At 37.1% G+C, this 27,420-nt stretch overlaps 1 protein-coding gene across 8 annotated transcripts in view; it reads right to left on the bottom strand.

The window, feature by feature from the left end:
- Positions 1 to 27,420, bottom strand: part of RALYL (RALY RNA binding protein like) — a 654,354-nt gene that overhangs the window by 102,019 nt on the left and 524,915 nt on the right. For all 8 annotated transcript variants that reach the window (XM_079143835.1, XM_079143832.1, XM_079143833.1 and 5 more), the window contains one exon: positions 6,616 to 6,648. In XM_079143835.1, the coding sequence (XP_078999961.1) occupies positions 6,616 to 6,648 (33 nt within the window). The remainder of the gene's footprint in view (positions 1 to 6,615; positions 6,649 to 27,420) is intronic.

The raw sequence follows: 27,420 nt of genomic DNA, 5'->3' as shown, positions 1-27,420 counted from the left end.
TCTCTACTGTTTCTCACCCATTACCTTCTCCCAGGAATGTCAATCTTAATACTGTCAAATGAATACTCATGTCTCTTTGGATAGACACAAGTCCTACTTAGAAATTTTCTTGACCATCTTGTTGATTTCCTTAACTTCTTAATTCCTGAATTAAGACAAGTCCTTAAGTCCTTTCAATCATTTGACAGCATTCAGGTAATTCTGCTTCTACTTTTTAATGTTCTACTACCAATCATCCATAAATCACCATTGCTTTTCCTTTTCCATGCTTCCATTATTAAAGCTTTTAATAGCATTCTCCTGATAATCATTGCACAGAATATTAGCTGCAGTTGATACTCATTTCCTTTTTATTCAGTATCAGACACTGTCCTAAGCACTTTGAGCATTGTCTCATTCATAACAACCATGGATTAGATGCCACCTTATGTGAGAAAATAGACTATCAGAGGAGCTAAGCTGCCCAAGCCACCTAGGTACAAAATGTTGGAATGGCATTTTAATCAAGGAAATCAAACCAAAGAGTTTGGGCTCTTAAAGCTGGTGGCTAATTGTATAATTTCATATAGTATCTGCTATTAAATACAAGGTCTCCTATAAAACCAGGATAAAAGTAAAATATGAATCTTTTTTTTTTTTTATTGTAAACAAATGGGATACATGTTGCCTCTCTGTTTGTACATGGCGCAAAGGCATACCATTTGTGTAATCATAAATCCACATACAATAATGTTGTTTGATTCATTCTGTTATTTTTTCCCCTTCCCCCCACCCCTCCCATCCCTCTTTACCCTCTATACAGTACTTTCTTCCTCCATACTTGCCCCCCTCCCTAACCCTAACTCTAACCCTAACACTAACCCTTCCCTCCCCCCCATTATGTGTCATCCTCCACTTATTAGCGATATCATTCGTCCCTTGTCTTTTTGAGATTGGCTTATCTCACTTAGCATGATATTCTCCAATTTCATCCATTTGCCTGCAAATGCCATAATTTTGTCATTCTTTATGGCTGAGTAATATTCCATTGTGTATATATACCACAGTTTCTTTATCCACTCGTCAATTGAAGGGCATCTAGGTTGGTTCCATAGTCTGGCTATTGTGAATTGAGCAGCTATGAACATTGATGTGGCTGTATCTCTGTAGTATGCTGATTTTAGATCCTTTGGGTATAGGCCAAGGAGTGGGATAGCTGGGTCAAATGGAGGGTCCATTCCAAATTTTCTAAGGAATCTCCACACTGCTTTCCAGAGTGGCTGCACTAATTTGCAGCCCCACCAGCAATGTATGAGTGTACCTTTCTCCCCACATCCTTGCCAACACCTGTTGCTTGTATTTTTGATAATCGCCATTCTAATTGGGGTGAGATGGAATCTTAGGGTGGTTTTGATTTGCATTTCTCTTATTACTAGAGATGTTGAACATTTTTTCATATGTTTATTGATTGCTTGTACATCTTCTTCTGTGAAGTGTCTGTTCATTTCCTTAGCCCATTTGTCGATTGGATTATTTGTATTCTTGGTGTAGAGTTTTTTGAGTTCTTTATAGATTCTGGAGATTAGTGCTCTATCTGAAGTATGATTGGCAAAGATATTCTCCCACTCTGTAGGCTCTTTCTTGGCATTGCTGATAGTTTCCTTTGCTGAGAGAAAGCTTTTTAGTTTGAATCTATCCCAGTTATTGATTCTTGCTTTTATTTCTTGTGCTATGGGAGTCCTGTTGAGGAAGTCTGGTCCTAGGCCGACATGTTGAAGATCTGGACCTACTTTTTCTTCTATAATCTGCAGAGTCTCTGGTCTGATTCCAAGGTCCTTAATCCATTTTGAGTTGAGTTTTGTGCATGGTGAGAGATATGGGTTTAGTTTCATTCTGTTGCATATGGATTTCCAATTCTCCCAGCACCATTTGTTGAAGAGGCTATCTTTTCTCCATTGCATATTTTTGGCGCCTTTGTCTAGTATTAGAAAGTTGTATTTATTTGGGTTTGTGTCCGTGTCCTCTATTCTGTACCATTGATCTACCTTTCTATTTTGGTACCAGTACCATGCCGTCTTTGTTACTATTGCTTTGTAATAAAGTTGAAGTTCGGGTATTGCGATACCCCCTGCTTCATTTTTCCTGCGAAGGATTGCTTTAGCTTAAAATATGAATCTTTAACCTAATTAGAATGCTAAGGTTAATAAAGTTTTCATAATAGCAGAAGTATATTTGCCGGTGAACTTCAGTTTCAAGACTGGGAAGAAAGGGAACATTCTTCAAGGAAAATAATTTAATAAAACACAGTTGTTAGCAATTATGATCAGCTTGGAACTCTGGGTGAGCTTTGCTGCCCTGACAGTGCTTACTCCTTATTTGGTCTTAGCAGAATAGATTCCATCCATTTTAGGGGGCATCAGAGACCCAGGCCTGTCTGGCATGTGATCAGCTCACTCATAGAGCCAGTGCCAGAAAAGAGATTAATGTATTAATTCTGGTATTTTTATCTTTGATGTAATCATGCAGATCTCCCAAGCAAAATTGGGAAATAATATATCTGAGATATATCAATGTGACTTTTAGTTCGTCCTACATTATTTAAATTATTCTGATACAGTTAAGAAAATTCTGAAAAAATTTTACCCATGTGATAATCACTCTCATAATAAATTTACTCATGAAAAAACTCATCTATTGGAAGACTGGTATAATTCAAATTTCAATGCCAAACTACAATGGAGTCCTCATTAAAAGTCTTCTTTTAAAAAAGTTATCTTTTTAACCTGCTGAAGAGGTGAGAAGAAATAATTCATGCGGGAATTTTCTATTGGTTTCTTCAGCACATTTAACAAGTGGCTCAGTGTTTGCAAAGTGTCAACAGTCACGGTGCTTGTACTTGAAGAGAACTCCTGCACCATCTTGGCATGTCCTTCTACAATGTGAATCACAGACTTTAAATGATCAGGATCTTCCTCTTTCCCACATCTGTATTTCTCATTATAAAACTGTAAAAAGCTTTTTAAAGGCCAGACTAGTTTTAAACTAAGATTTACATCTTAGACTCTTAATTGAGATGATCACTCTGTTCTCACTTACTTTTCTATATGCAAACTTGATGCCTGTTTTCTCCTAGCTTATTTCCAAAATCAGAATCTGCTACTTCCTAAAAGGAAGTATTTGTAAGTAAAGTTTTATTAATTGCTTTAAACCATTGCAAGGATGATTAGAATATCAGTCACTTAGTAGTTGGTGAGCCCCCAAGCTTAAACACCACACTAAAATAAATGTTGCTCAACTTATTTTTTTAGTTGTAAGTGAGTGATTTGGGTAAGAAGTTTACTATTTAAATTTATTTTATTTATAATATCAGCATGTATCTAATAAACTTATAATACTTTAAAATGCATAAAGATCAAATGTATATGCAAATTTATAATAATTTTAGAATATTTTTATTAATATCTAACAGACATTTATTAAATATTTAATATTTAAATTATATTTAACATACTTTAAAATCAATACTTTAATATAATCCCAGCCTTAGATCTTGGACAACATCAAAGTGAGATTTTATGCACCTTAGCTCAAGCAATGTGGAGATGTCCATGGCACCCTCTGAGTCCTTTGTACCTGTACTGGTTTCTGATGGTGAATTTTCAAAGGCAGTCCTAGATCAATGCCATCAACTCCAACATATGCATTCAAAGCAGGAAGGGACTGTGGGAAGTTACCATTCAGAGTTCTTAAGAGATTTCAGAAAGCATAAGTATACATGAGGACTTGTGCATGGGAAGCATGTGCATATGCTCACTTTCACCGCATCATTGCCCTGGGGAACAGAGTCAGACTCTGGGATGAACCTTCATGCCTCATCCTGGGTACATTATGGAAAATCTACATTAAATGAGGGCTAAGGAGAAACTACAGTTTTTTTTTTTCCCCCTAATGAAATTATTTTATTAATAATTTCTTGGTGAATATGAAGGAAAACTTATTGTATTTCAACGTACAAAGTTCTAAGATCTGAGATTTCACCCAACTTCCTTTCACAAATCCCTGATGTTGTTTAGTAAGCAAATATTTTCTTGAGTTTCTTTGATTTTTTTCTATTGGTACATTCAGATTTAGTTTATGTTGTGAGATTTTAAATTTTATTCCAAAATTAGTGTTGCATATTGTCAGAAAAAGAATTTAGCTCCTTTAAGAATAAATGCACATTAAAATGTATCAGTATTTGTATACAAAAATTTAAATAATAATTATTAGTGTTAGTTATTAAAACCTAAAACAATATCTATAATAATCTTGTTATTAGTTTCTTCTATCACAATTTCTATTTTCTCCCTCCATTATAAATACTTTTGGTGTCCACATCTAACTCAAAAACCTATCTATAAAAATGGGGCTTTATCCTCTGCACATTTTTAGTGCTCTCTGATTTTTTATAGAATTATACATGTACCTTGAAGAACTGTAATAACAGAGCTAACATTTATGAACAAAACCTATGTGCCAAGAAGAGTGCTAAATGCTTCATTAAAATTATCTTATTTAATCTCCATTTTAAAATAAGGATCTTAAATTTGGGGTTTGAGTAATTGCCTAAATTAATACAGCTAGCTTGTGAGTGTCAGCCTATGAGGGTAAAAGTCACTTTTCAGAAATACGTATTAACAAACATTTTAGACACTTGGAGGTGATGGCCTGAAGTAGGCAATATTTGGCAGTGATTTGTTCATTTATATAATGCATACACTTTTATTGATTATAGGATTAAAATTAATGTGAGGTGTACAGGGAACGAATTCAATATCATATACTTATGGTCTGTTGATACCACAAACCGCAGACCATGCACTTACTCCCTTTCACATGTGACTATGAATTAAAAGTCATAAATCTGAATAATAGTTCCTATAGTAGACTTCCTGGTGCCTGGTGTATTTATATGTGTCTATTATGTTCATTTTCACCACATTTTCTTGTTGAACAGGCAGGAAAGAGATTCATGCATACTTTTCTGACAACTTTATTTAAAATACTTTTTTGGGGAAATAGGCAAATTTGGTTATGAATTACAATATCTGGTCAGCAGAACCATTTGAATTGCATACTTTACCCCAGTTTACTTTTAAGATGTATAAAAAGAGCAGCGATATTTAACTAGTTGTCATCCCAATATTCTCATTTAAAGTATTTGCTGAGTTATACATCACATTTGTTTTGCAGTTTTTCTTAGTATTTAAATGCTGAGTGTTCATCTCCTGATAAGTTGTAAACAAAGATTACTTAGGGTCTACCCTTGTTCAACAGAGGTATGCAATAAAAAATGGATTCTATCTCAAAGTAGTCATGAGCACAGAGAGGAGGCAGAGAAGTTATATTAAGTGAGGCATGAAAAGAAGTTATTTCAGCCCTCTTGACTCAATGGAGACACATATGCATTCACAATAAAAGATTTCTTCAGGTTTGGAGGTTTTGAACAATAGGAGCTGATGATCAGTGCAGGAGAGTATGCTCTAACGATTTTTTTTTTCGGATCAAACCACCTTGACCTTTCATTTTTCATAAAATCCTGCAGGAAAATGCACATACTCCATTTTTTTCTAACAATTATTTTGATTTCCATGATTTGAATGGCTTTCTGAAATGCTTTTATGAGGAGTAGGAGGGAATTGGGAAGCAAGTTTTCAATGAGTGATAGAAATACTCCAGGGCTGTGAAAAAGTAATAAAAGAAAATTGATCTGATCACTTAAAAATCTTGCCCCATCTCATCTTTCTGGTCACTAAGCAGTGGCTGCCTATATGTAACTTTCCCCCGCATCAAATATAGCATGGTTTCATTTCTGTTGGCAATCATGTCTTTCAACACCTTTTGATACAACACCAACCATCATGGTGAGTATGCAAATTCCCTTCATAAGACATTTTAATACATGTTGAATAATTATTTGATAGACCAGATAGAAACAATATTGCTTATTCTTAATTAGCTCTAAATGCTTCAAAATAGCACATGTGCATCGTCGTACATGTGCATCGTCGGCAACAAAATGTTGACATAGGACACGCACTGTGACTCAGAACAAAGCCCATCAGAGGAGGCAAGCACTGTCTTACCCAAATTTGCCTCAGGGTTCTTCAGCTTCATGTTCAGAGAAGCGTTCAGTGTGAGTGAATTGGAGAAATAAAGTGCAATGAGAAAAAAGGAGAAAAGATACAGGTTTTGAAAAAACTTTGGAGGAGAGAGATGCCAAGGAGCATAGACTAAAAAGAAATAGTATATCAATGGGTAAACAGACTAGGAATAATGAAGCTGTGGTTCAGGGGAATTTAAAAAAACAATCTGTGCATGTCTTTCCATAATGAGAATAGGGATATTCACCAATTCTTATTTAGTTTTTACAAAAGATGTAGCATTTCACATGCATCCAGCAGCTGAATTTCTGAGGTCACATAACAGCCTGAGGAGCATTTTAGTTAAGTCTGTATAAAACAAAGAGAGCAATGTGGCATACAGTAATATGTTATAATTTTGAATATGGGGCTAAATGACTGCAAATACCATCTCAGAAGACTTCTTAATTTGAATTAAATAATTAATGTTTAAAATATTTAGACATATACTCACCCAACAGATAGGAAAGGCTCCTTTGATTCAAGTCTATGGAAAAAATATGAAAAATTAATTTTAATATAACAATTTGCTGTACATTAAAAATTTGCTTTTAACATGAATCTGACTCATTGGATAGAAATGCAGTTTAGCAGTAGCAAAATGCTAGAAATAATATATTAAAATTTAATTTGAACTAATTCAAATTCTGGCTTGAGTAATACATAGATGAAGTAAATGAGAGAACCTTGGAATGGGTAGCATTTAAATAATACATTAAGATGAAAATAGTGTTAGTCTAATTCCAATGTGTACTCTCTGTATCTTATTTTCTTTATCCATGGTAATTTGTGGACATTTCAATATAACTATTTGAAGTTATAATAGTGAAGAAATTTGTAATGTTTTTTGGCTACACTTTGACTGAATAATTGATTTTGAGGGTAAATACTCTATGATGAAGAGAGAAGCAGCATGCCATATGTGGTCATTTAGTGGCAGTAGCATCCCTGGGGCGGGAGAGGAAGTAGTGCTGGGTCACAGATTAGACTCTTTCTTCCTCAGAACTGGATATCCTCTCTTTCTCCTAACATATCAAAAGTGAAGTCTAAGCCTGAAGGTTCTGGGTAATTGTGACATTTTGAGAAAGCTACTACAATAAACCTCTACAGCTTATTTTTCTCATAATAGAATGGGCCAGAATTGCTAATTTTATGATTATGTAAAATAATACTTTTTACAAAGACAAATAACTCATGAGAAGATCCATTTCTAGATATTTTCAAATTAATGATTAAGGAGACCAGTTGGTAGATGTATATTGATGATGTTATTTTCTTGTGGGTTTCTTAATGTGCAATTATGGTTAAATGTAGACAAATACTGGTTAAATGTAGACATTTTAAATAATACTGGTTTCATGTTTTAAAATATTTAAAAATATATGACTGGTCATAAGGAAATGGTAAGAAATCTAGTTCTGCAACAAAACTGCATACCAACTAACTGTTTTTACATATTAACTTGGACAATTGAAGAAAGTAACTGTCTTAGAATTAGGCTATATCGCTCTTTTGTTTTTACTTCATTCTGTATATGTAAAAATAGAGCTTATTAGAATTATGCATTGGTGCATTGTGGGAAGAGATGGCATGAGTTTCTTCCACATGCCATGTTGCTTTGGGTGAACAATCATAGCAACCGGGGAACTTTTTTAGGGAGCAAATGCCCAGCAATCCCCCTGCACTGCTGCCGGTGGGGAAGAATAATATAAAAAACAACAGTCAGTGCAAATGGTTTAGAGGGGTAGGTACACTTATATAAAATTTTCCTTTTGTAGACTTCAGTATTATTGACATCTTTACCTTCATGTAGATGAATTCCCATAATGTGTTATATTTCATATATATTCGTGATATAGATAAGCCAACAGGGGGAAAAAGTTGAAGATAAGTAATGAAAACATTTGGCTATGCTTGCTTTACAAAACATGACCAGCGCCAAGTGATCAAAGGGAAATTACATGACAGAAATTATAGGGATTCTGTATAAGGACTAAGAAGACTGTTTACTTACTTGAACTATCATGATAATACCACTTCTCCCCTATTTTTGATCTAATAACGCTTCAATAGAAGATAACATGTGATCATTAATGGAATTCCTTCTCCCTGGACTTGCCAATCATTTCAGCCTATCATTTGTCAGATTTAGGGTATGTGTGTGATTTGCTTGGGTGAAATGATACCGCTGAATCACCAAAACCACATATTTAAGAACTATATTATACAAATTCCTTTCCAGTATCATAGAAGACTAGAATAAAAGTGAGACCTACCACATTTGTCTTTCTTCTGAAATTGTCCAAATGTTGAATTTAGAGTGTGTTTTAAATACTAATTATTGATGAACTTTTCTTTTTTGCTGAAGGGCTCAGATACATAGCTGTTGGATGAGAACACAGAGGGATCCCAGTGGTTACTACGGCTAGTTTAGCTAGCTAATTAGCAGCTCCTTTCCCTACTGCTTCACTCGCTGCTTCATCTCCTTCCAAATGTTCAATAGAAGATTTCAGAAAAGAATTTGGTTTTCAAACAGTGTTGGAGTGAGTTTTGATTGACATTCTGTAAACCAGGGGCTTGCAAACTTTCACCTACAGATCAAATTCCACTCACCATTTGCTTTTATACAAATCACAAATTAAGAATGGTTTTTACTTGTTTTAAGAGGTTGGAGACATTCAAAGGAATGATATTTTGTGATGTGAAAGTTCTATGAGATTCTAATTTCAGTATCCACAATAAAGCTCATTGGAGTCATTGTAATGCAGCCATTCCATTTCACATAAATATTGTTTAAGGATTCTTTTGTGACACAGAAGCAATTGAGGAGTTACTTGTGACCAAGACTGTATGTTCACAATCCTAAAATATTTGCTATATGTCTTTTACAGAAAAATTGTCCTAACTCATGTCATATAATTATCTTATTGGAAGAAATGGAAACCACTTCACAAATTGAGGAAATTTTTATTTTTAATACCTATCAAGATTTCTTCCAGATTTAGTAATTCAGAATAATTTGAATTCCTTTCTACACCAACATTGTAGCCTCTGACCCTACTGACAGCTAAAATGCTACTATAATGACACCACCTTTCTTGACAATTTCCACAACCACAGGAAAATGCCCACACTATTTCATGCTTCACAAATGGGCCTGCACCTTTTTTTTTTTTTTTTTTTACTTTTTTTTCTTTTTTATTGTAAACAAATGGGATACATGTTGTTTCTCTGTTTGTACATGGCGTAAAGGCATACCATTTGTGTAATCATAAATTTACATAGGGTAATGTTGTTTGATTCATTCTGTTATTTTTTCCCTTCCCCCCACCCCTCCCACCCCTCTTTTCCCTCTATACAGTCCTTCCTCCCTTCATTCTTGCCCACCTCCCTAACCCTAACTCTAACCCTAACCCCTCTCTCCCCCCATTATGTGTCATCATCCACTTATTAGTGATATCATTCGTCCTTTGGCTTTTTGAGATTGGCTTATCTCACTTAGCATGATATTCTCCAATTTCACCCATTTGCCTGCAAATGCCATAATTTTATCATTCTTTATGGCTGAGTAATATTCCATTGTATATATATACCACAGTTTCTTTATCTATTCATCAATTGAGGGCCTGCACCTTTTTTGCCATGCTGTTCTTTACCCGTTTTTTGCTTAATGCTTTATTATAGAGAAATTGCCTATTTACTTTCCAGACACATATAGTTTAACTTTACCTTGGTGCCCTTGAATATTCTATTTTCATATCAGAATACTGGTTTTTCTTTTCTTCCCTTTGCACAATCTAGTTATCTTCCAAGTGCATCTCCTTTTAACTTCCTTTAACAGCTTCATCTTGAGGGACTAGTCCATCTGAGCTTCTAACATTTACCTCCATCATTATACCATATTGTCAAGACAGTAGTGTTGGATTGAGAAGTGAACTTAGAGTCTGAGTAAGACTGGTAAAAATGTTAAGCCTGTGTCTTTGCTTAGAAAAGAGACTCCCAATAGTTCTGTGTTAAGCCTCCTTCAGTCCAGTTGGGAGATGCTCCATGAACTGAGTAGATATAAGAGATCATTGCTCGTTAGTCACTCTAAGTTATAGAATATAAGTCCTAGGTACCAGGACTCCCAGGCATGCTCTATGTTCACCTGCAGAGCAGGAAACCTTGGAAGGGAACCACCATCTGGCATCTACCACATGTCTCATCCTCAACATGAAGATATTGCAGAGCAAAGTGACAACTGACCCCTGTTGGGTGATGCTCTGCTTTGTAACTGGTTGCTTAGTCTTGGTTCATTATAGTGAATCAAGTTCCTTAGCTTTGATATGTTTCAGAGAACCTAACCACTCTCATCTTTTTCAAGTTGGTAGCAAACATCCTAGCCAACTCGAGGGTTACTGTGAAGCATAAGGAGTTATGTATTTGGAGTACCTAGCACAGTTCCTGGAACAGAATGAACCCTGATGGTCATTTGCTAAAGACAAATTCTTAATTCTAAATGCTGCAATAGTCTGAATATATGAAAAGCCCATTTCAGTAATTTTAGTCTTTTAAACTAAAAAACAAAGCACAAGAAGAAAACGAGGAGATACATCTCTTTGGAGAAAATTGTTCATCAATTTAGTCCTTAGAAACAGGTGATTATATTGCTATATGCCTAGAGAGAAATTTCCTAAGGTTGTTTTACAAGGTAATTGTTTTGTGAAGAAAGGGATTGATTTGATCTTTCTTAAGATTTACTTTTCACAGTGAATTTAATAACACTTCATTCAGGGCCCACTAGAATTTAGGAGCAGAATAAGATAAACAAACTATAGACTTCAGAAAAGTAAGAAATAGGAGAGACATAAAATAGAGCAAGAATGAAGATCAATACTTGGGACTAAAAGAATTATAACACTTTACACTTAACAAAAAATAAACTGTATTTACTAAAGTCCAGGTATTATTCAAACTGTTTTTGAGACACCAATTTATTTAAAGATTGTCATACATTCTGAAGAAGTCCCATTTACAGATGAAGAAACTGACACCAAAAGATTGTAAGTACCTTGGCCAAGGTCACAAAGACAACGACTGGGTTAGGATTTGAATTTAGGCCTTCTGGCTGCAGAGTTCATGCCTCCTGTCTCCCATGGTGGGCTGCACCTCAGATCCCTTTTGTGTGTGTGCATTTTGTTCACATGTGCCTTATGGCACTGTCACATTTTCTTTATTTACACTTCTTTGCTCCACTGGGAAATCTCATTTGATTTTAAATGCCATCTACATGCTACCAAAAGCACTTACAGATTCAATGCAATTCCCACCAAAATTCCCAAGACATTCTTCTTGGAAATAGAAAAAGCAGTCATGAAATTTATTTGGAAAAATAAATACCTCAGAATAGCCAAAGCAATCCTTAGCATGAAAAGTTCGGCAGGAGGCATCACAATACCAGATCCTAAATTATGCTCCAGAGTTATAGTAACAAAAACAGCACAAAACAGACATGAAGACCAATGGAACAGAACAGAAGACACAGTGACAAACTCACATATATTCAGTTATTTCATACTAGACAAAAGTGCCAAAAGCATACATTGGAAAAAAGGTAGCCTCTTAAACATATGGTGCTAGGAAAACTGAAAATCCATGTGTAGTAGAATGAAATTGAACCCCTATCTCTCACCCTGCACAAAATCCAAACCAAAGTGGATTAAGGACCTAGGAAAATGTATGCCCATCACTCCAACATATTGGCTCAGGAACTGACTCCCTTAACAAGACTCCTAAAGCCCAAAAAGTAAAATCAATAATCAATAAGTGGTATGGCATCAAACTAAAATGTTTCTTCACAGCAAAGGCAATTATTAAGGGCGTGAAGAGAGAGCCTACAGAATGGGAGAAAATCTTTGCCACCTACACCTCAGATACAGCATAATCTCCAGGATATTTAAGAACTCAAAAAACTTAACATCAAAAAAACAAATAACTCAATCAATAAATGGGCAAAGGAACTGAACAGTCACTTCACAGAAGACAAAATATGAATGGTCAATAAATATATGAAAAAAAATGTTCAACATCTCTAACAATTAGAGAAATTCAAATTAAAAACTACACTGAGATTTCATCTGACTCCAGTCAAAATGGGAATTATCAAGAATACAAGTAACAATAAATTTTGGTGAGGATGTGGGGGAAAAGGAACACTCATACATTGCTGGTGGGGCTGTGAATTGGTGCAACCACTCTGGAAAGCGGTATGGAGATTCTTCAAAAAGCTTGGAATGAAACCACTATTTGACCTAGTTATCCCACTCCTCAGTATATATCCAAAGATTTAAAATCTGCATACTACAGTGACACAGCCACATCAGTGTTTATAGAAGCTCAATTCACAATAGCTAAGCTATGGAACCAAACTAGGTGACCTTCAACAGATGAATGGCTAAAGAAAATGTGGCATATATACACAATGAAGTATTACTCAGTCATAAATTAGACTTTATGACTTTATGACATTTGCTTGTAAATGTATAGAACTGGAGACTATCATGCTAAGTGAAATAAGCCAATCCCCAAAAGCCAAAGGTCACATTTTCTCTGATATGTGGAAGCTAACCCAAATAAAGGTGGGGAGAATGGAAGGATAGGAATTCAGTAGATTAAACAATAGGGAATGGAGGAAAGGGAAGGGGGGATAGGAAAAGGAAAGACAGTGGAAAGAATATGACACAATTTTCCTATGTACACATATGAAAATATCACAGTGAATTCACCATCATGTATATCCATAAGAATGGGGATGGGATCCTAACTAGAATAAGATATATTCCATGTTTGTATAACTATATAGAAATGAATTCTACTGTCATGTATAACTAAAAAGAACCAACACATTTAAAAAAAATGTCACTACATGTTCTGAAGATTCCAAAACTCAAGTTTCTAGCATTGTTTTATTTATGACAGGAGGCTACAGCTGCCCATCAAACATCTATAACATCTAACTGCCTCTAAATCAACATGTCCCAAACCAAATTCACAGTCTTCCCTCTTCTGTCTGTCCTTCCTTGTTTTGCCCTAACTCAGAATGTTCAGTCATTCAACGTTACAGTTCTTTTTGTTGGGTCCTTTCTAGCAGCATTCACTTTGCAGAGTTCCTCCTTGGTTTGTTTTTTTCTGTTTTTACCTCTCAGTTCTTTATATCACAGTTCAAATGATCAACAACATTTATATGAGGTGTTAGAAAAATATCCTCAGCAAATTTCCTTCTTCAACATTTCTTTGGAATAGCCACATCTACTAACAGAAATATCATTCTAGAATACAAGTGTGAGCATGTAATGTCATTACAAATTTCTGAGTGCTTTTAGGAAGTCTTCTCTCATAAGGCACAACAGATTGATTAGGAGTGCCTCTTAATTATTCTCATAGGCACCTTGTGACACTGAATCACAATGTATTAAAATTGCCCATGTAATTGCCAAGCTCCTCACTAAGATTGAACACTCCCCAAAGGTATGGACCACTGTATTTATTGCAAGAACCTAGAATCAGGCCTTCTTCAGTGAAGAACCTCAGCAAATTTTGTTGCATGAACTTTCTCCTCTGCTTGTACTTCCACTCCTTCTATACAGGGGGGAGCTCAAATCCCCGAAAATAACTACAAGTCATTCACAATTTGATTCCAGCATACCTTCCCAGTCTTTGATCACTTCATTCCATGCTTCCACCAAGTGGAGCAGAAGGCTCACTGGATGGCATTTTACTTTCTCACACCTCTGTGCTTTGGTGTATGCTGTGTTTTTACAAAATGATGTCAAAAGTTTTTGAAAGACTAGTGCTTTGTCATGAATCCAAAGCATCTTATTTCCAGGATCTTGTAGTCAGAATTGTCAGGCAGCAATACCGTTTACTGATATCTAATCTATTTGTTTTTAGCAATGATGGCCCACATTCCGGCCCACATGAGTGATGTGCCACAGGGCTTAAGGATACAGATTCAAAAATCAGAGCCTGATTTTAATCCAGCTCTGATTGTATAGCTTTGGAGAGAAGTAAAACTCAATTATCTCATATGCAAAACCAAGGTAATAGTACACCTAACTCATAGGGCTGTTGTGAGAAATAAATAAATAAATAATAAACAAATGCACACATTAGATAACTAACTAAATAAATAAATGGCTAGAATAAGTATTACATTATTGTTATTAATATGTAAAAAAAAAAAAAATCCCTGAGCTCTCAAATCTTTGTTCTTGGATTCATGGCCAGTGAACATAAATAGAGTCCAGGTTGTGGAGTAGATTGGTGTAATAGTTATATATTGGTGAACCATGTTGAGACATATTAGAGATGCTATTCAGCATGGCAGCAGAGATGTTTGGATTGGAAACAGATTCAAGAGTCACTGATGCAGAGTTGCTATTTAAGATCACAGGAGAGAATGAGGGCACCCAGAGAGAGTGTAGAAGAAGAGTTGAGGAAAGACTCTCTAGGGTGATCAGCTGATCCCTAGGTGTGCAGAAGCAAGATCCAGATGGCAGGAGACCTGTTTGGCTAGTTGTATTAGCTAGTAACTAGTATGGCTCGGCACATAGCATGTATCTCCCAAATACTGGCTGAACAAACCCGTGCCTTGATCTGTTCTGTAGGATGGGTGTGAATAAAGAAGGGACAATTTCTCTCTGGATGTAGCTCATGTGTGCTTAAGCTAAGCCATAAAGAGCAGGAATCCAGGAGGCCTAACACTCTCAGACACAGAGCAGAGTTGCTTTATGAAACAAAGCTAGTGTTAAACAGCTAGTGATGTTTGATGAGTTTATCTTTCAGAAGGGAATAGGTAACATCTTTTTTTTTTTTTTTTAGTGAAGATTTTTTCCGTAGAAAATAATTGATTTTCATATGCATTTTGAGAAGTATGTTAAAGACAGAGATGACTGGAAATATTTCATGGAGAAAATGAACACTGCGAGTAGCTCCTATCTGTCCCTCCCTCTCTTATACAAACTCTGAAAGACTAACTAATAATTATTACAGAAACCAGAGCTTATACTATGCCAGCAACTGTGCAAAGTCAACTAATATATATAATTTTGACCATAAGATATAAGTATGAATTCAATCAGAGGCCTGACTACAAAGTCTATACTCTTAGAAACTGCTCTATACTATGAAAAACGGAGAAGAACACACTATGTATTCTACTGGCTGGATCTATAGTCTATATGGCCTTACTAGGTGATGGTGGCCCAGGCCATTGTGAGTTATTCCTTCGCTGATTGCTTGTTACTTATGGAATAATTTGACATCCTATTCCATAATTAGCATAATGTAGGTCTTGAGGATTATAGGAATCTTTTGCTATTTAAAATTTATTCTACATCTCAATTCTAACCAGTAATCTAACACATTCACATGACAATTTTGTCATTCCAAAGTCTGATTTAGATAGGCTTTTTTTTTTTTTTTTTTAAGGTAAGTGATTAAATGTGAGCAAAAGAAGATGACTGATCAAAAATAAACACTTATAAAGTGATTCTTTGATGTTTTTCTTATCAAATCCTTTGCATACTAAAATATAACACAATTTTGTTAGTATTCTTTAAAAATCATTTATAGCCAAGAAATTTATTAAAAGACAGACTTTGAATAACAGGGGCAGGGTATTGATGAGTAACTGTAGGTGGATTCATTGAAATGTGCCGAAAGTCAGAATTTGCCTAGTGGTACTTATTATCTTAGTTATTCTCTCTTCCTCTGACAGAAGAACTCCAGGTATCTGCTGGCTGCCCAGAACAGGATGCCTAGGAGATATACCCTTGGGGCTCTCACTGTGGGCAGCAAGAGACTTCTTCCTTCTTTCTTTCTTCCTTTTTTTTTTTAATCAGGGATTGAACTACTCAGGGGCACTTAACCACTGAGACACATCCTGAGCCCTTTTTGTATTTTATTTAGAGACAGGGTCTTGCCGAATTGCTTAGGTCCCTACTAAGTTGCTGAGGCTGGCTTTGAACTCGTGATTCTCCTGCCTCACCTTCCTGAGCTGCTGGGAGAGCAAGAGACTTCTTAGAAAAAAGAAGTTTCCTTGGTGAATAGCCTGGGGATAAGCATTGGCCAGCAGAAGTGCCAGCTTCCTCCCCTTCATCTGCCCAAAGCAACTACATACATCTTGCCAGGGGCATCTTTGAAAAAACATACGAGACATTGCTATTCACTGAAGGGCACTCCAGCAGACTCTTGTACCAACCACATCTCTCCTTCAAATGTAGCTATCTAGGAAGGTGTAGGGTTGTGATCAATTCTTATCAGCAACATCAAGATATTGTGGCAAAGCAGGACTCTCAGGGAGACCATGATAGAATAGTCTGAGGTGTCTGAGAGAGGGAACAATAATCTCTGAAGAGCTTGTATCCTCTAAAGCTGAGAGGTCAGATAAGTTTTAATTTGCATGTCAACTTTGACTAATTGATGGTGGCTACTGGGGACAATATGTTGACAAGAATTCTAAAACCTCCTCAGATCTTGGTGTGCGAGGGCTGTAATTAACCTATGTCTGCCACAGCAACAGGAAGAGAAAGGAAAAGAATGGTGTCTAACATGTATTTATAAGCTTTTGGCTAACAGAAGGTACAGAAATTTGTTCAAGGCTGCAGAAGGAATGAAGAGGTATAAAGTCTACAGTAGAATTTTGACTTCTAGACCGTATGTCAATGTGTGCAAATAATAATGTATATTTAATTCCCCAGATGTGATAGTGAGTACTTTGCATTTGGTAGATTACTTTAATAATTTTAACACATTTAGTCCTTAGGACCTTCCTGTGAAGTTAGTATCGTCATCATTTCTACTTTATTAATGATAAAATTAAGGCAGAAAGGATTAATCAAATTTCCTATGACCGTAAAGCTGGAAAGGCATAGAACAGAATGATAGCTCAGGTAGTCCATGTAAGATCTTGAGTCTCGGTTTTATTCTGCATTTGTCCTATCTCTTGTATTTATTTGTTGACCATTAGAAAAACACCAAATTCTCCTACATTGCTAAGGAAAATCAAGGTCCTTCACTTCTGTGGTGGGATTTTCTTAGAATGGATTCAATTTCTTTGGAATGAAAAGCAGCTTTACCCTCTATTTCCTGTGATACCATTTTCAAGGGCTTTCATGCCCAATTGAAATCTCTGCTTAGGGCTATAATGAGGTCCCTTGGTAAGTTTCATTTGCAGTTACCACCATCTGCGCCACTAACTCCAGGGACAGATTAATGGGTGGCTATGGCATCAACCAAGAATCTCAGTGCAGTTTTGACACTCACAGTCATGACTTTTGCCACAGTGGAAATTGAGGCTGCAGGGCTCATCTCCTTGGACAGGCTGTAATGTTCTCTCATAACTCTACTGGGGGGGATTGAAGTGCAGTAAGAAGAAAGGAGGCAGAGGATAAAAAAGAACCTCCTGGCAAGAAAGATCATTAATGGCAGATTCTCCTGGGAGACCCAAAACACTTTCACTAGAAGCTCTGGGGGCATCAGTGAGGTGATGGCAGTAGATATTTGATCAAGGCAGAGCATGGGGTTTTGGCCTTTGTCCTATGTGATTCTAGAATTAACTTCACTGTCCTTCACATTGGAAGGGAGTGCATACCACTCTTTGGACATTTCTATTACATTTAGAAAAATGACTTTATGAAAAGAAATACTTCCAAACTCGATTATTTTCATGCAGGAAGATTTGGTCATCTCAGTTTCTAACTTATGTCGTGAAGGAAAGTAAATTTAAGAAAAACTAGCAAGTGGTTGCTTGGCTGTCTCTTTCAACTGTCTTTTTTAGTTGCTTGCTAATAGCTGTTAAATTCCATAGAGAAACTGTGCATCTGTCAAGAGTGCAGTCTGAGGAAGCAGGTAATCAGTCACAGAGTTATCCAGTTGCAGATTTCAATCCACAGCCCTACTCTTTGCAGAATTCTGATTCCATTTATCTTTTTTTTTCCTTCACTTTAAAATGAAGATATCAGAGGCAATATAATCTTGTGTAGTCATTTGATTACCAGTCATAATAAGTTGTGCAGAGAGTGAATGATGCTAAATGACATAATATATGTATTCCCTAGTTGGAGGAATTTAGGAAAGCAGCTGACTTTTGTCCTCCTTTCTCCTTTCTCTTCTCCTATTCATCTACTCTCTTCACCTGAACCCCACAGTCATACCCCTGCAGGTCCCAGGTTCAAATTCACCCTCTCCCATTCCTTTCTTAGTAAAGCACTTGAAACTCATTCAGACCAATGAGTGACTAATTTCTGATACAGGCTTGGGGAAACAACAACTCATTTTTGCATGTAAACTGTGTTTCTACCTTTTTCCCATTGACATACTTGTCTAGTGGGTTGATCTGTCTGGGTAACCTAAGCCTTGCACTGACCCAACCTTCTACTCCCAGCTCTCCAGAGAAATTAAATCCTGACAATTTAAGAATTTAATGATCTTAATTAGCATATGTGGATAAAATTGTGTGATGCCAGTGATTCACCTGCGTTACTCAGTATCACCTACTCCTGGATTATGTTGGAAGTTCCAGCTAACTGGTAGGGTTGCATTTTGGTCTCACCTTGGAGTCCTTCTTACCTGAAGCTGTAGCTATCTTGTAAGCATGGGGGTTATTTTAAATCCCATTCTCTTTTGGGATGCCCCCTGAGTTCCACAAAGAATTGAGCCATGATTCTGGCGTTTTTATAGCAGTATGTCAGCTAATTCAACCCCCCTCACTTTATAGATAAGAAACTGAGTCACTACCTAACTAATAGCAGAGGTAGGGCGGATGATGAGGTTCTTTGATTCCAAGTGCATTCCTCTGCTCATGACATCATGACTGGTACATAGTCACTACCAAGAACGGTACTGTGCTGGGCGCAGTGGCGCATGCTTGGAATTCCAGCAGCTCAGGAGGCTGAGGCAGGGGGATCACAAGTTCAAAGTCAGCCTCAGTAACTTAGTGAGGCCCTAAGTAACTCAGTGAGACCCGGTCATTAAATAAAATACAAAATAGGGCTAGGGAAGTGGCTCAACGGTTGAGTGCCCCTGAGTTCAATCCCCAATTCCCCCCCCCCCCCAAAAAAAAAAGGTATCATGGGTCCTGTGTGCATGTGGTAAGACCCAAGAGGATCTAGCAGATGAAATGAAGGGAGAAATGTGAGCACTGGAACCTCTGAGAATTTTGTTCAAGTTCCTTTACCTTCTTTGACCTAAATTAATTCACCTATAAAAAGGGGTATAACCCAGGAGGAAACTTTTGGAGGTGGGATGTGTTTATGCATAGATATGCTGATGATTTCACAGGTATATATTTGCCTCCAAACGCATTAAGCTGTAAACATTAAATATGTACGACTTTTTTTGGTTTTGTTGGTACTAAGGATTGAACCCAGGGTCTCACGCAGGTTAGTCAAGGGTTCTACCACTGAGCTACACCTTCAAGCCTCTACAGTTTTTTTGTATATCAATTGTAGCTCAATAAAGTGACTTAAAAAATAAAAGAATTGAGCCATGACTCTAAAACTGATGAATAAAAGCTCTGTTGTTCTCTTTAGCTCTAATAGCCTCCACATTGCTGAGTCCAAAGATGAATGATAAGCTAAAATGAACTTTGAAGAGAATTTAATCCACTCAATTCTTACTGAACATGTTTTCTTCACTGGGTTTCATACCTGTCAAAATTCCTCATTAGCTGCTTCTTCCCAGTCACCTTTGCTGGTACCTGATTTCGAATATTAGAATGTTTCAGAGTTCAGTTTTTAGAATTCTCTCTCCTATCTCTACTTAGTCCCTTGCTGTTCTCACCCATTCTTATGGTTTTGAACGCCATCTAAATACTAAGGATTCATAAATATGTGTATCAAGTTCAGACCTTTCCCCTGAACTCTGGACTGGATATTCAACTGCATATGTGATGTCTTCAGTAAGATGCCTAATAGGTGCTTCAACTTTAGCATAACTCGAAACTATACATATGTCTATCACCCTCCACAGCCTACTTCTATCTATTCTGACATTCCTCCTCATCTCACTTACTTGCAACTTCAGTTATCTAGTTTCTCAGTCCAAAAACCTTGGAGACATCTCTGGTAAATAATCTGGCCATCATCAGTTCCTGGTCTCCACCCATCAAGAGATGGATGGAGACTTTGTTCTTGTCACTTTCCCACCTTTAAAAGAATGTGGCAGGTGTAACATTCTGGAGCTTCTCATTCAGGTTTTAAAAGAACAGGCAGCTTCTCTCTCCTTCTTGAAGCCAGTCAATATGTAAAGACTCTGACTATTTTGAGATTATTATGATGTGATAAACCCTTAGCGAACCACAGGGGACGACAATGTAGAGGAAGACCCTCAGCTACCACAGCTGCTCTAGCCAATTCTGGCCAAGCCCTGGACAAAATTCAGATGCCATCTTGGAAGTCACTAAAGCAGATTGTTCAACAGAACCCACTTCTTGCTACTGAATGTGATAGTAAATGTTGCTACTTACTAGTAGATGATAAAAACAACATCCTAGACTTCATTCTTTTTCTGACGGTCAACATTCAATATGTCAATTTTTTGTTGGCTCTACCTTCAAAATATGATGGTAACATAACAATTTCTTTTTTAAAAAAAACAGCTGCTACAACTTGATCTTTGTTGTGATGACCTCCTGTCTGGTTTCCCATGTTCCACATTTGCTCTTCCATAAGCTCTTCTCAACATAAAGCTAATGTGACCTTGCAAAGTTTAAGTTCTGCCACGGTTCTCTTCTGCTTAAATCATTTCACAGCATTTCAGAGGAAAAGTCAAACTGCTTTAAGGGCCTATGTAACTTTACATCCCTGGGTGCTCCTATCTTTACCATGATCTCCTCTCCTTTTCTGTTTCTGCTCCAGAAACATTGGCCTTCTTGCTTTTTTAAACCATGGATATGCTTCTGCTTTAGCACCCTCTTCGAGCGAGTCCCTCTACCTGGGGCACTTTTCCCCAGGACCACTGTCCCTGCTCCTCACTTCCTTCAAGCCTGTTCAATTGTCACCTTCTCAGCCATCTTCACAGAGCACCCTATTCAAAATCACAATACTTCTCCGCCCCACTCCCAATCCCTCTTTCTGAGATATTTTTTTTCCCTATAACATCTACTACCTTCTAACGTATAATTCATTTTTTAAAAAACTTTCAGTTCTCTGACACTTTGAAGGTAAGTTCATAGATTTTTGTCCATTTTGTTAAGTGGGGCATAATAATTGATGAAAAAAGAGCATATTAGCAAATTTCTGTTTTCTCCTTCATTATATTCAACAGGTCTCTAGTATACATTGAATTTGACCATCCTCTGAGTGAGCATGTTAGTGGAAGCTAAGAGATAAGTCATCCTTTCCGGCTGGAGGTTGTATAATCCCCTCAAAATTGCTGGATCAGAAATTCTTCTGCAAGTCTCCAGTGTTCCTAACTAGACCCTCAGGGCTACTCTGTGTGAAGTACTTATATTGTCCTGTAATCTTTCTCTCTACTAATTTGGTCTGCCCCTAAAATTTGCCTGTGTTTTGGTTCCTAAGTGAGAATGGCTACTATGCTAAGATCCCTCATGGGGATCTTGAAGATTACTGACTGGATTGCTCAGCGGCCATACCCTCTCTTTTCAGGCAACTGGGGCTTTGCTCTTCTAAAGGGACTATTGACTGGCCGTTCGCTGGCAACTCTTCCCAGCTAGACTGAGTATAGACTGTCCAATAACTGCTGCCCACATTATGCCTCACCCACTGCCAAGACTGATCTTTCTCATTTTCATCTCTTCAGCATTATATTTAAAAAGAAATATATTCGCTTTCTCAATGAAAATAAATAACATATTATTTCTTTCTTCCATAGTACCTTTATTTTTAATGTTAAGCATTTCAACTCTTTTCACACTCAGTTTAGTTCATATTTTAAACTACTAGACATATATGAGACTTGCTACACTGAATTGGGGTAATAAAGAATAAAAAAGAATAAGAAAAAGACAATTTCAGCAAGCCAAACATTTCAAGCTACTATTCTATTTAGATTCTTCAAGAATCATCACTTTATCATAATAGTGCCTTTGCCTGTTGTAGACAGTTTCAGGAGGAATAAGACTTAATACTTTTCAGTTGCTAAATAATCTAATTCAAAATATGGTCTCACATGTATACCTGTATTTCGTGGGTCATTCTTTATTTCCTTTTTAAATTCAGGTATTATTGGTGTATCATTCTTTTGAAGCATTTTTCTGATACATTTACTGCACTCAGGCTGATTACCATGCCATCCTGTATTGAGAAGTCTTCTCTGTTAAGAGGAGCACATCACCCTACCTCCTTTATCTGCCACGTCCCACTCTGCATACTAAGGCTGCAACCTGGGCATTCTTCTGTTACTATCTGTAGCTCACGTACACTATGCCCTTTCAAAGCAGCAGCAAGGCAGCTGAATTATGGCTTTAACTACAATAAGGGACAGTTACTGTCAGGCAGGAGCCAGTGTCTTATTACTAGCTCACTAATCTGTAGTTGGAAGAGCTGCCATTACCAGGCACTTCTGATTACTTACTTTATTGCACCACTTAAGGGCTCATCAATTTTGACTTTTTGAGTTTTGAAGATGAGATGACTTCATCTACGCCCCCCAGCCCCGCCCTCTGTCCCCTGCACCCTGCTCCTTGCATTTCCATCAGCACACAGACAGAACTCCTTATCCTTTCCTGGCATTAACTGACTGACAGGCCACTTCCGGCCATTAGATCTGGCAGTAACTATCTCCAACATGGGGCTGCTGGACTGCACTGAACTGTGAGACTAATGTTAATGAAGTCGCCCTTTTAGAAAATTAACTTTTCTAATAACCATGGTGACTAGAGGAGTCTAGTTTTGAAGACTAAGGGATGATTCTGTTTAACGGGCTTTGCCCAAAATCCAGCACAAAATGTTCCTCATGGTTGTCTGTACGACTGCTTTTGTATGACATGTATCATTTACCACGGAAAAAAAATCTCATTTTCAAGTTTCTCTTTTTTGTTATTAAATTTTCCTTGAAAAATTTTGCATTAGACATTAACATTATAAGAGAAGTGCCGCCAATCTGAAAGATAATTATAGCTAATATTTTGCTTTATTTTTTCTCTGCATATGCTTCATTTGTTAAATAGTTTTAATCATGATGTTTATATAATATTACTTCTTGTTTCTCTAATCAAGTGCCAAATCCTTTTCCATGTTGTGAACGGGTTGTGAACATTAAATGAAGGGATGCACATACCCATTTTTGTCGCATGTTTGTTTGGATCAGATTGCCTTACTACTACAAATAAAACTGCAAAGAAAATCTCGGGAATAATTTCATATTTTTTTTTAAATTTTTAAGATGTTTAGGATTATCTCCTTAGATACACTTCAATAGACAGAATTACTTAGCCAGAAGATAGTTTTTTAAGAGACTGAACAGAGTTTGAAGGAAAAAAGGGTGAACTCAATAATGAGGCACGTACCTGACTTTCATGTCTGTATCAGAATGTAAACAACGGAATCCTAGGATATGAGAAGCAGGAACAGACTAAGAAATGGTGTAATCCAACTCCTTCAATTTGGTAACAATTTTAAGGGAATTTGCTACCTACGTGAAAATGATTTTTGTGTGGTTAAAAAAATCATTCACAGTAAGGGTAAGACAAAGATAACCAGAACAAGGACTGTATGCTTTCCCATGAATCTGCCACATCTATCTATATTCTCCATATTCATTTCTTCTTTTTTTCGCATTTTGTATGGGCTTAAACCTTTCTCTACATCATGACAATTTTCTTATTATTTATGCCAGTTGTCAGAAGAACGAATGTGTTACAGGGGAGGCCCAGCCCGCCCTGGTTGCAGATGTTTTAAGGAGCAATAGGGGAAGAAGGGCAAAGGGTTCTGCCTGCTGGAGAAGTCCTATAAGGAGGAACTTCCCATCAGTCTTACACAAACCAGTCCTCAAACAGTACTCATACCTCCTTTTAAAAAATGGGGTTAAAATTTTAAAAACTTAAAATTATAGAATAGTTTTAGAACTGGAAGGGGGGAACCTGGGTCCCTGACATAACTCTGAGGCTTACTGGCTGTGGGTCTTTCTCTCTGAACCTTGATTTTTTCCCATGCACTGTTAAGGACAAATTCAAACTAAAAATAAGAGACTTAATTCTCTTCCTTTTGAAAACAAGGGAAGAGATTTCTCCCCCTCCTTTTTCTTTTGGACATTTACTTAAAAAAAAATACTGTTAATTTTAAATATTGTCTCCTGTTTTTGAAATGTGTACATAGATCCTTTTGAAAACTAGAATGGCGTATTGTCAACTCTTTGACCCAGGGATGTCTTTCTCCTGGATCAGGGTACCATTCCTTTGAAATGTAAACATCAAGGGAGGTAGTACCCTGACTGCGCCCCACTCCTGTGTGTGTGTGTGTGTGTGTGTAGAAGACTAAAAGAGCACATTATTCTAAATTGCAAAATTACCTCCTTTCTAATGGATTTTAGAAGCTTGTTTTCCTTTGGATAATATCAATTAGCTAACGTCAGTGGTGACCCACTTTACCAGGTAAAGTTAGAATAAACTATCTGTGACAAATGGTGCTGTCAAGTCCTCCTACTTGGGGACTAGTTATTGTTTATGTTGAAAACCTGTATATAGTAGGTTGTACTGTTTGGTTATACAATCCCTTAGTGGGCAGCCTGTGGTATGTACTGCATGCTGGTCTAATGCCTGTTTAGTAAACCAAAGGGGTTTCCTTCTCTCTCATCTTTATGGGTAGAAAAAGATTTTGATTTAATTTTCCAAACAGTACAATGAGAAGGCAATGTTCTAGCAAGAAATATTTTAAAGTCTTTAATTTGGTTTATTTAAAGATAAGTCTGTAGAAACGTTTACATTTCTTTCATGTTCCCTTCCATGTTGTCTTGTGGAGTGAGAAATATATGCTGGATCTTGAATAAATGGGTAGATTAAGAAGGAGAAGATGATGTGAGCTCTTGGTGAGCAAAAGAGGGCTGAGATGACCTTTGGAAATAAAACAACTAACTTATGAATTGTTATGAGTGGCATGCTTTGTTTTGCTTTGGCTATGTGGATCTTTACTATTTTACCTTGCTTTTGTTATATTTCACTATATGGAACTTTACTATAGGGAATATTATATGAAAATTGCAGTGTTAAGTGACTGTGCAAAAATGATGTAACCCTAAAAAAAGGGGTAACCAGTGAGAGACCCCCAAAATGGGGTGTAACCAATCAGAAGTAGCTTAGAGCAACCACACCGACACCCCCAAGTGCTATCCATCTTATCAAGCCTGGATAGACACAAGAAGAACTGTAAGACAGATCGGAGAGCAAGGGACAGGATGGTGGAGAAATGAGACCAGAACCAACCGGACATCAGAGGACACCAGAGGTCACCAGATGTCACCAGAGAGCTGAGACCCTGGGTAAGCTGAGCCAAGAGATGCCGCCAGCCTCACTTTCCCACTGTGGAGAATCTTCCACACGCTCTAGTGATTGGATTGATCCCGGCAAAGAAGCCGGCCTTAAGATTCGTCACTGGGATGTCGGGTGTGAAACTAGAGTTAGGTTAGGGACTAGAGTTAGATCAAGTAAAGTGTGTGACTGTGTGCAGTGAATAAGCCAGCGTTTGGGAAACTACCTAACTCTTACGTCTCATACTTTAACTGCTGCAGACATGAATGTATTTTAGGATGGAAGCTCAAGGCCCCAAATCATCTATCAAGGACTGTCGTAAAACAAGAAAGAGGTCACTGGAGATGATGATTCTTTTTCCCCTGAAAACACCAAAAAAAAGGAAAAAAAGAAATCAACACTGACAATGTAAACATTCCAACTTAGAGCAAGGAAGGGCTCTAAGATAAAACCCACAAACAATCTTCCTTCCAGTCAGGGAGCAAAGTGAGATGCCTACCTTCTTACTAAGCTTTGGCAGGGACTAGCAGTGTCACTTTCTGTGCTGTGACCTCAATAAACCATGTAGAAGACAAACAGCAAGATGCAAGGAACCTGTGGCACAAAAGGCCATAGCAGGAGTCCTGCTAACGAGGAGACCTTCTGTTCAAAAGAAAACCCTGTTTTCAGATATGAAGGAAAACACCTAACTCAGGACAGCTGCAGTTTCTAAAGTGCAGTAAAATTAAAATTAACAGCAAGATGAAATCAGTGGCATGTCTTTCTTCAGGTCTGCCAACTGTAAAGCTGAAATAAAATTTCAGTGACTTCTATCTTGATTTAGGTTTACCATTCTTTTTCCATTTCTTCCCACCCCAAAGAAGTATCAAGTCTTAGGTTAAATGGTCACTGTGTAAGGTTGCAGGTACTCAAGCATGATTTTTTTTTTTTTTTCTTTTTTCTTTCTGGTCCCTCAGACTAGGTGGACAAACCAACCAAGTGTCAGCCACTTGTACTTTCTGTCTCCTCCCAGTGTGCAGCTATGTAGGTACCTTGAACCCAAGTCTGCTCTGTGGATTGAACTGTCTTGTATCACTCCCAGAATTCCTCTGGTTGGCAAATTTGCTGAGGAAGTCACGGGATTGTAAATTACCTTGGGAAAATAGAGAGGAATCCTGTGTGGCTTGCTTTATCTTGCTTTGTGGAAGTTTATCCTTGACTTTAATTGTAAGACTACATGAGAAAAATAGCATCTGCTTTAATACTTTTTGTGTGTTTGTGTGTGTGTGTGTGTATTGTGTAAATACTATTTAGGGTGGTACCTGCTATGCCATTTAGATGATTTTATATGAAAGCCTATATAATAAGTTTCTGTCAGAGGAGAATGCTAGGGGAAAAAAGTTTCTTATACATTCGAGTACTTTCTTTCACAAAGTATTTTCATTTACTACAGTTACACAAATTATTATCCTCCCTCTTCAGACCTGACTGCCAGAAATCTCATAGCTAAGTAGCTCACATTTATCACTTTGTCATTGCATAAGTTTCCTTAGTATAATGTCACTTTTGCCTGATCCTACTGGTCCATCCCTCTCTCAATTCCCAACAAATTCTTGGTTCTTGTTGTTTTCCTGTTTTCAAAATTGGTCACATGGTTTTGTTTCCTTTGGTTTTATCATAAACTACCTCAAATTAAAAAAAATAGAAATTTAGTCTTTCTAACAACCTGAAGACTAAAAGTCCATCTTACTAAAGTCTTAGAGATGGAGTCTGTGCATTAAGGAATTGCATTAATTCATCTCCCCCTACCCATAC

Source organism: Sciurus vulgaris (assembly GCF_902686455.1).
Source record: "Sciurus vulgaris genome assembly, chromosome: 1".
In the NCBI taxonomy this organism is placed as follows: domain Eukaryota; kingdom Metazoa; phylum Chordata; class Mammalia; order Rodentia; family Sciuridae; genus Sciurus; species Sciurus vulgaris.
This window is presented reverse-complemented; position numbering and strand designations above follow the sequence as displayed.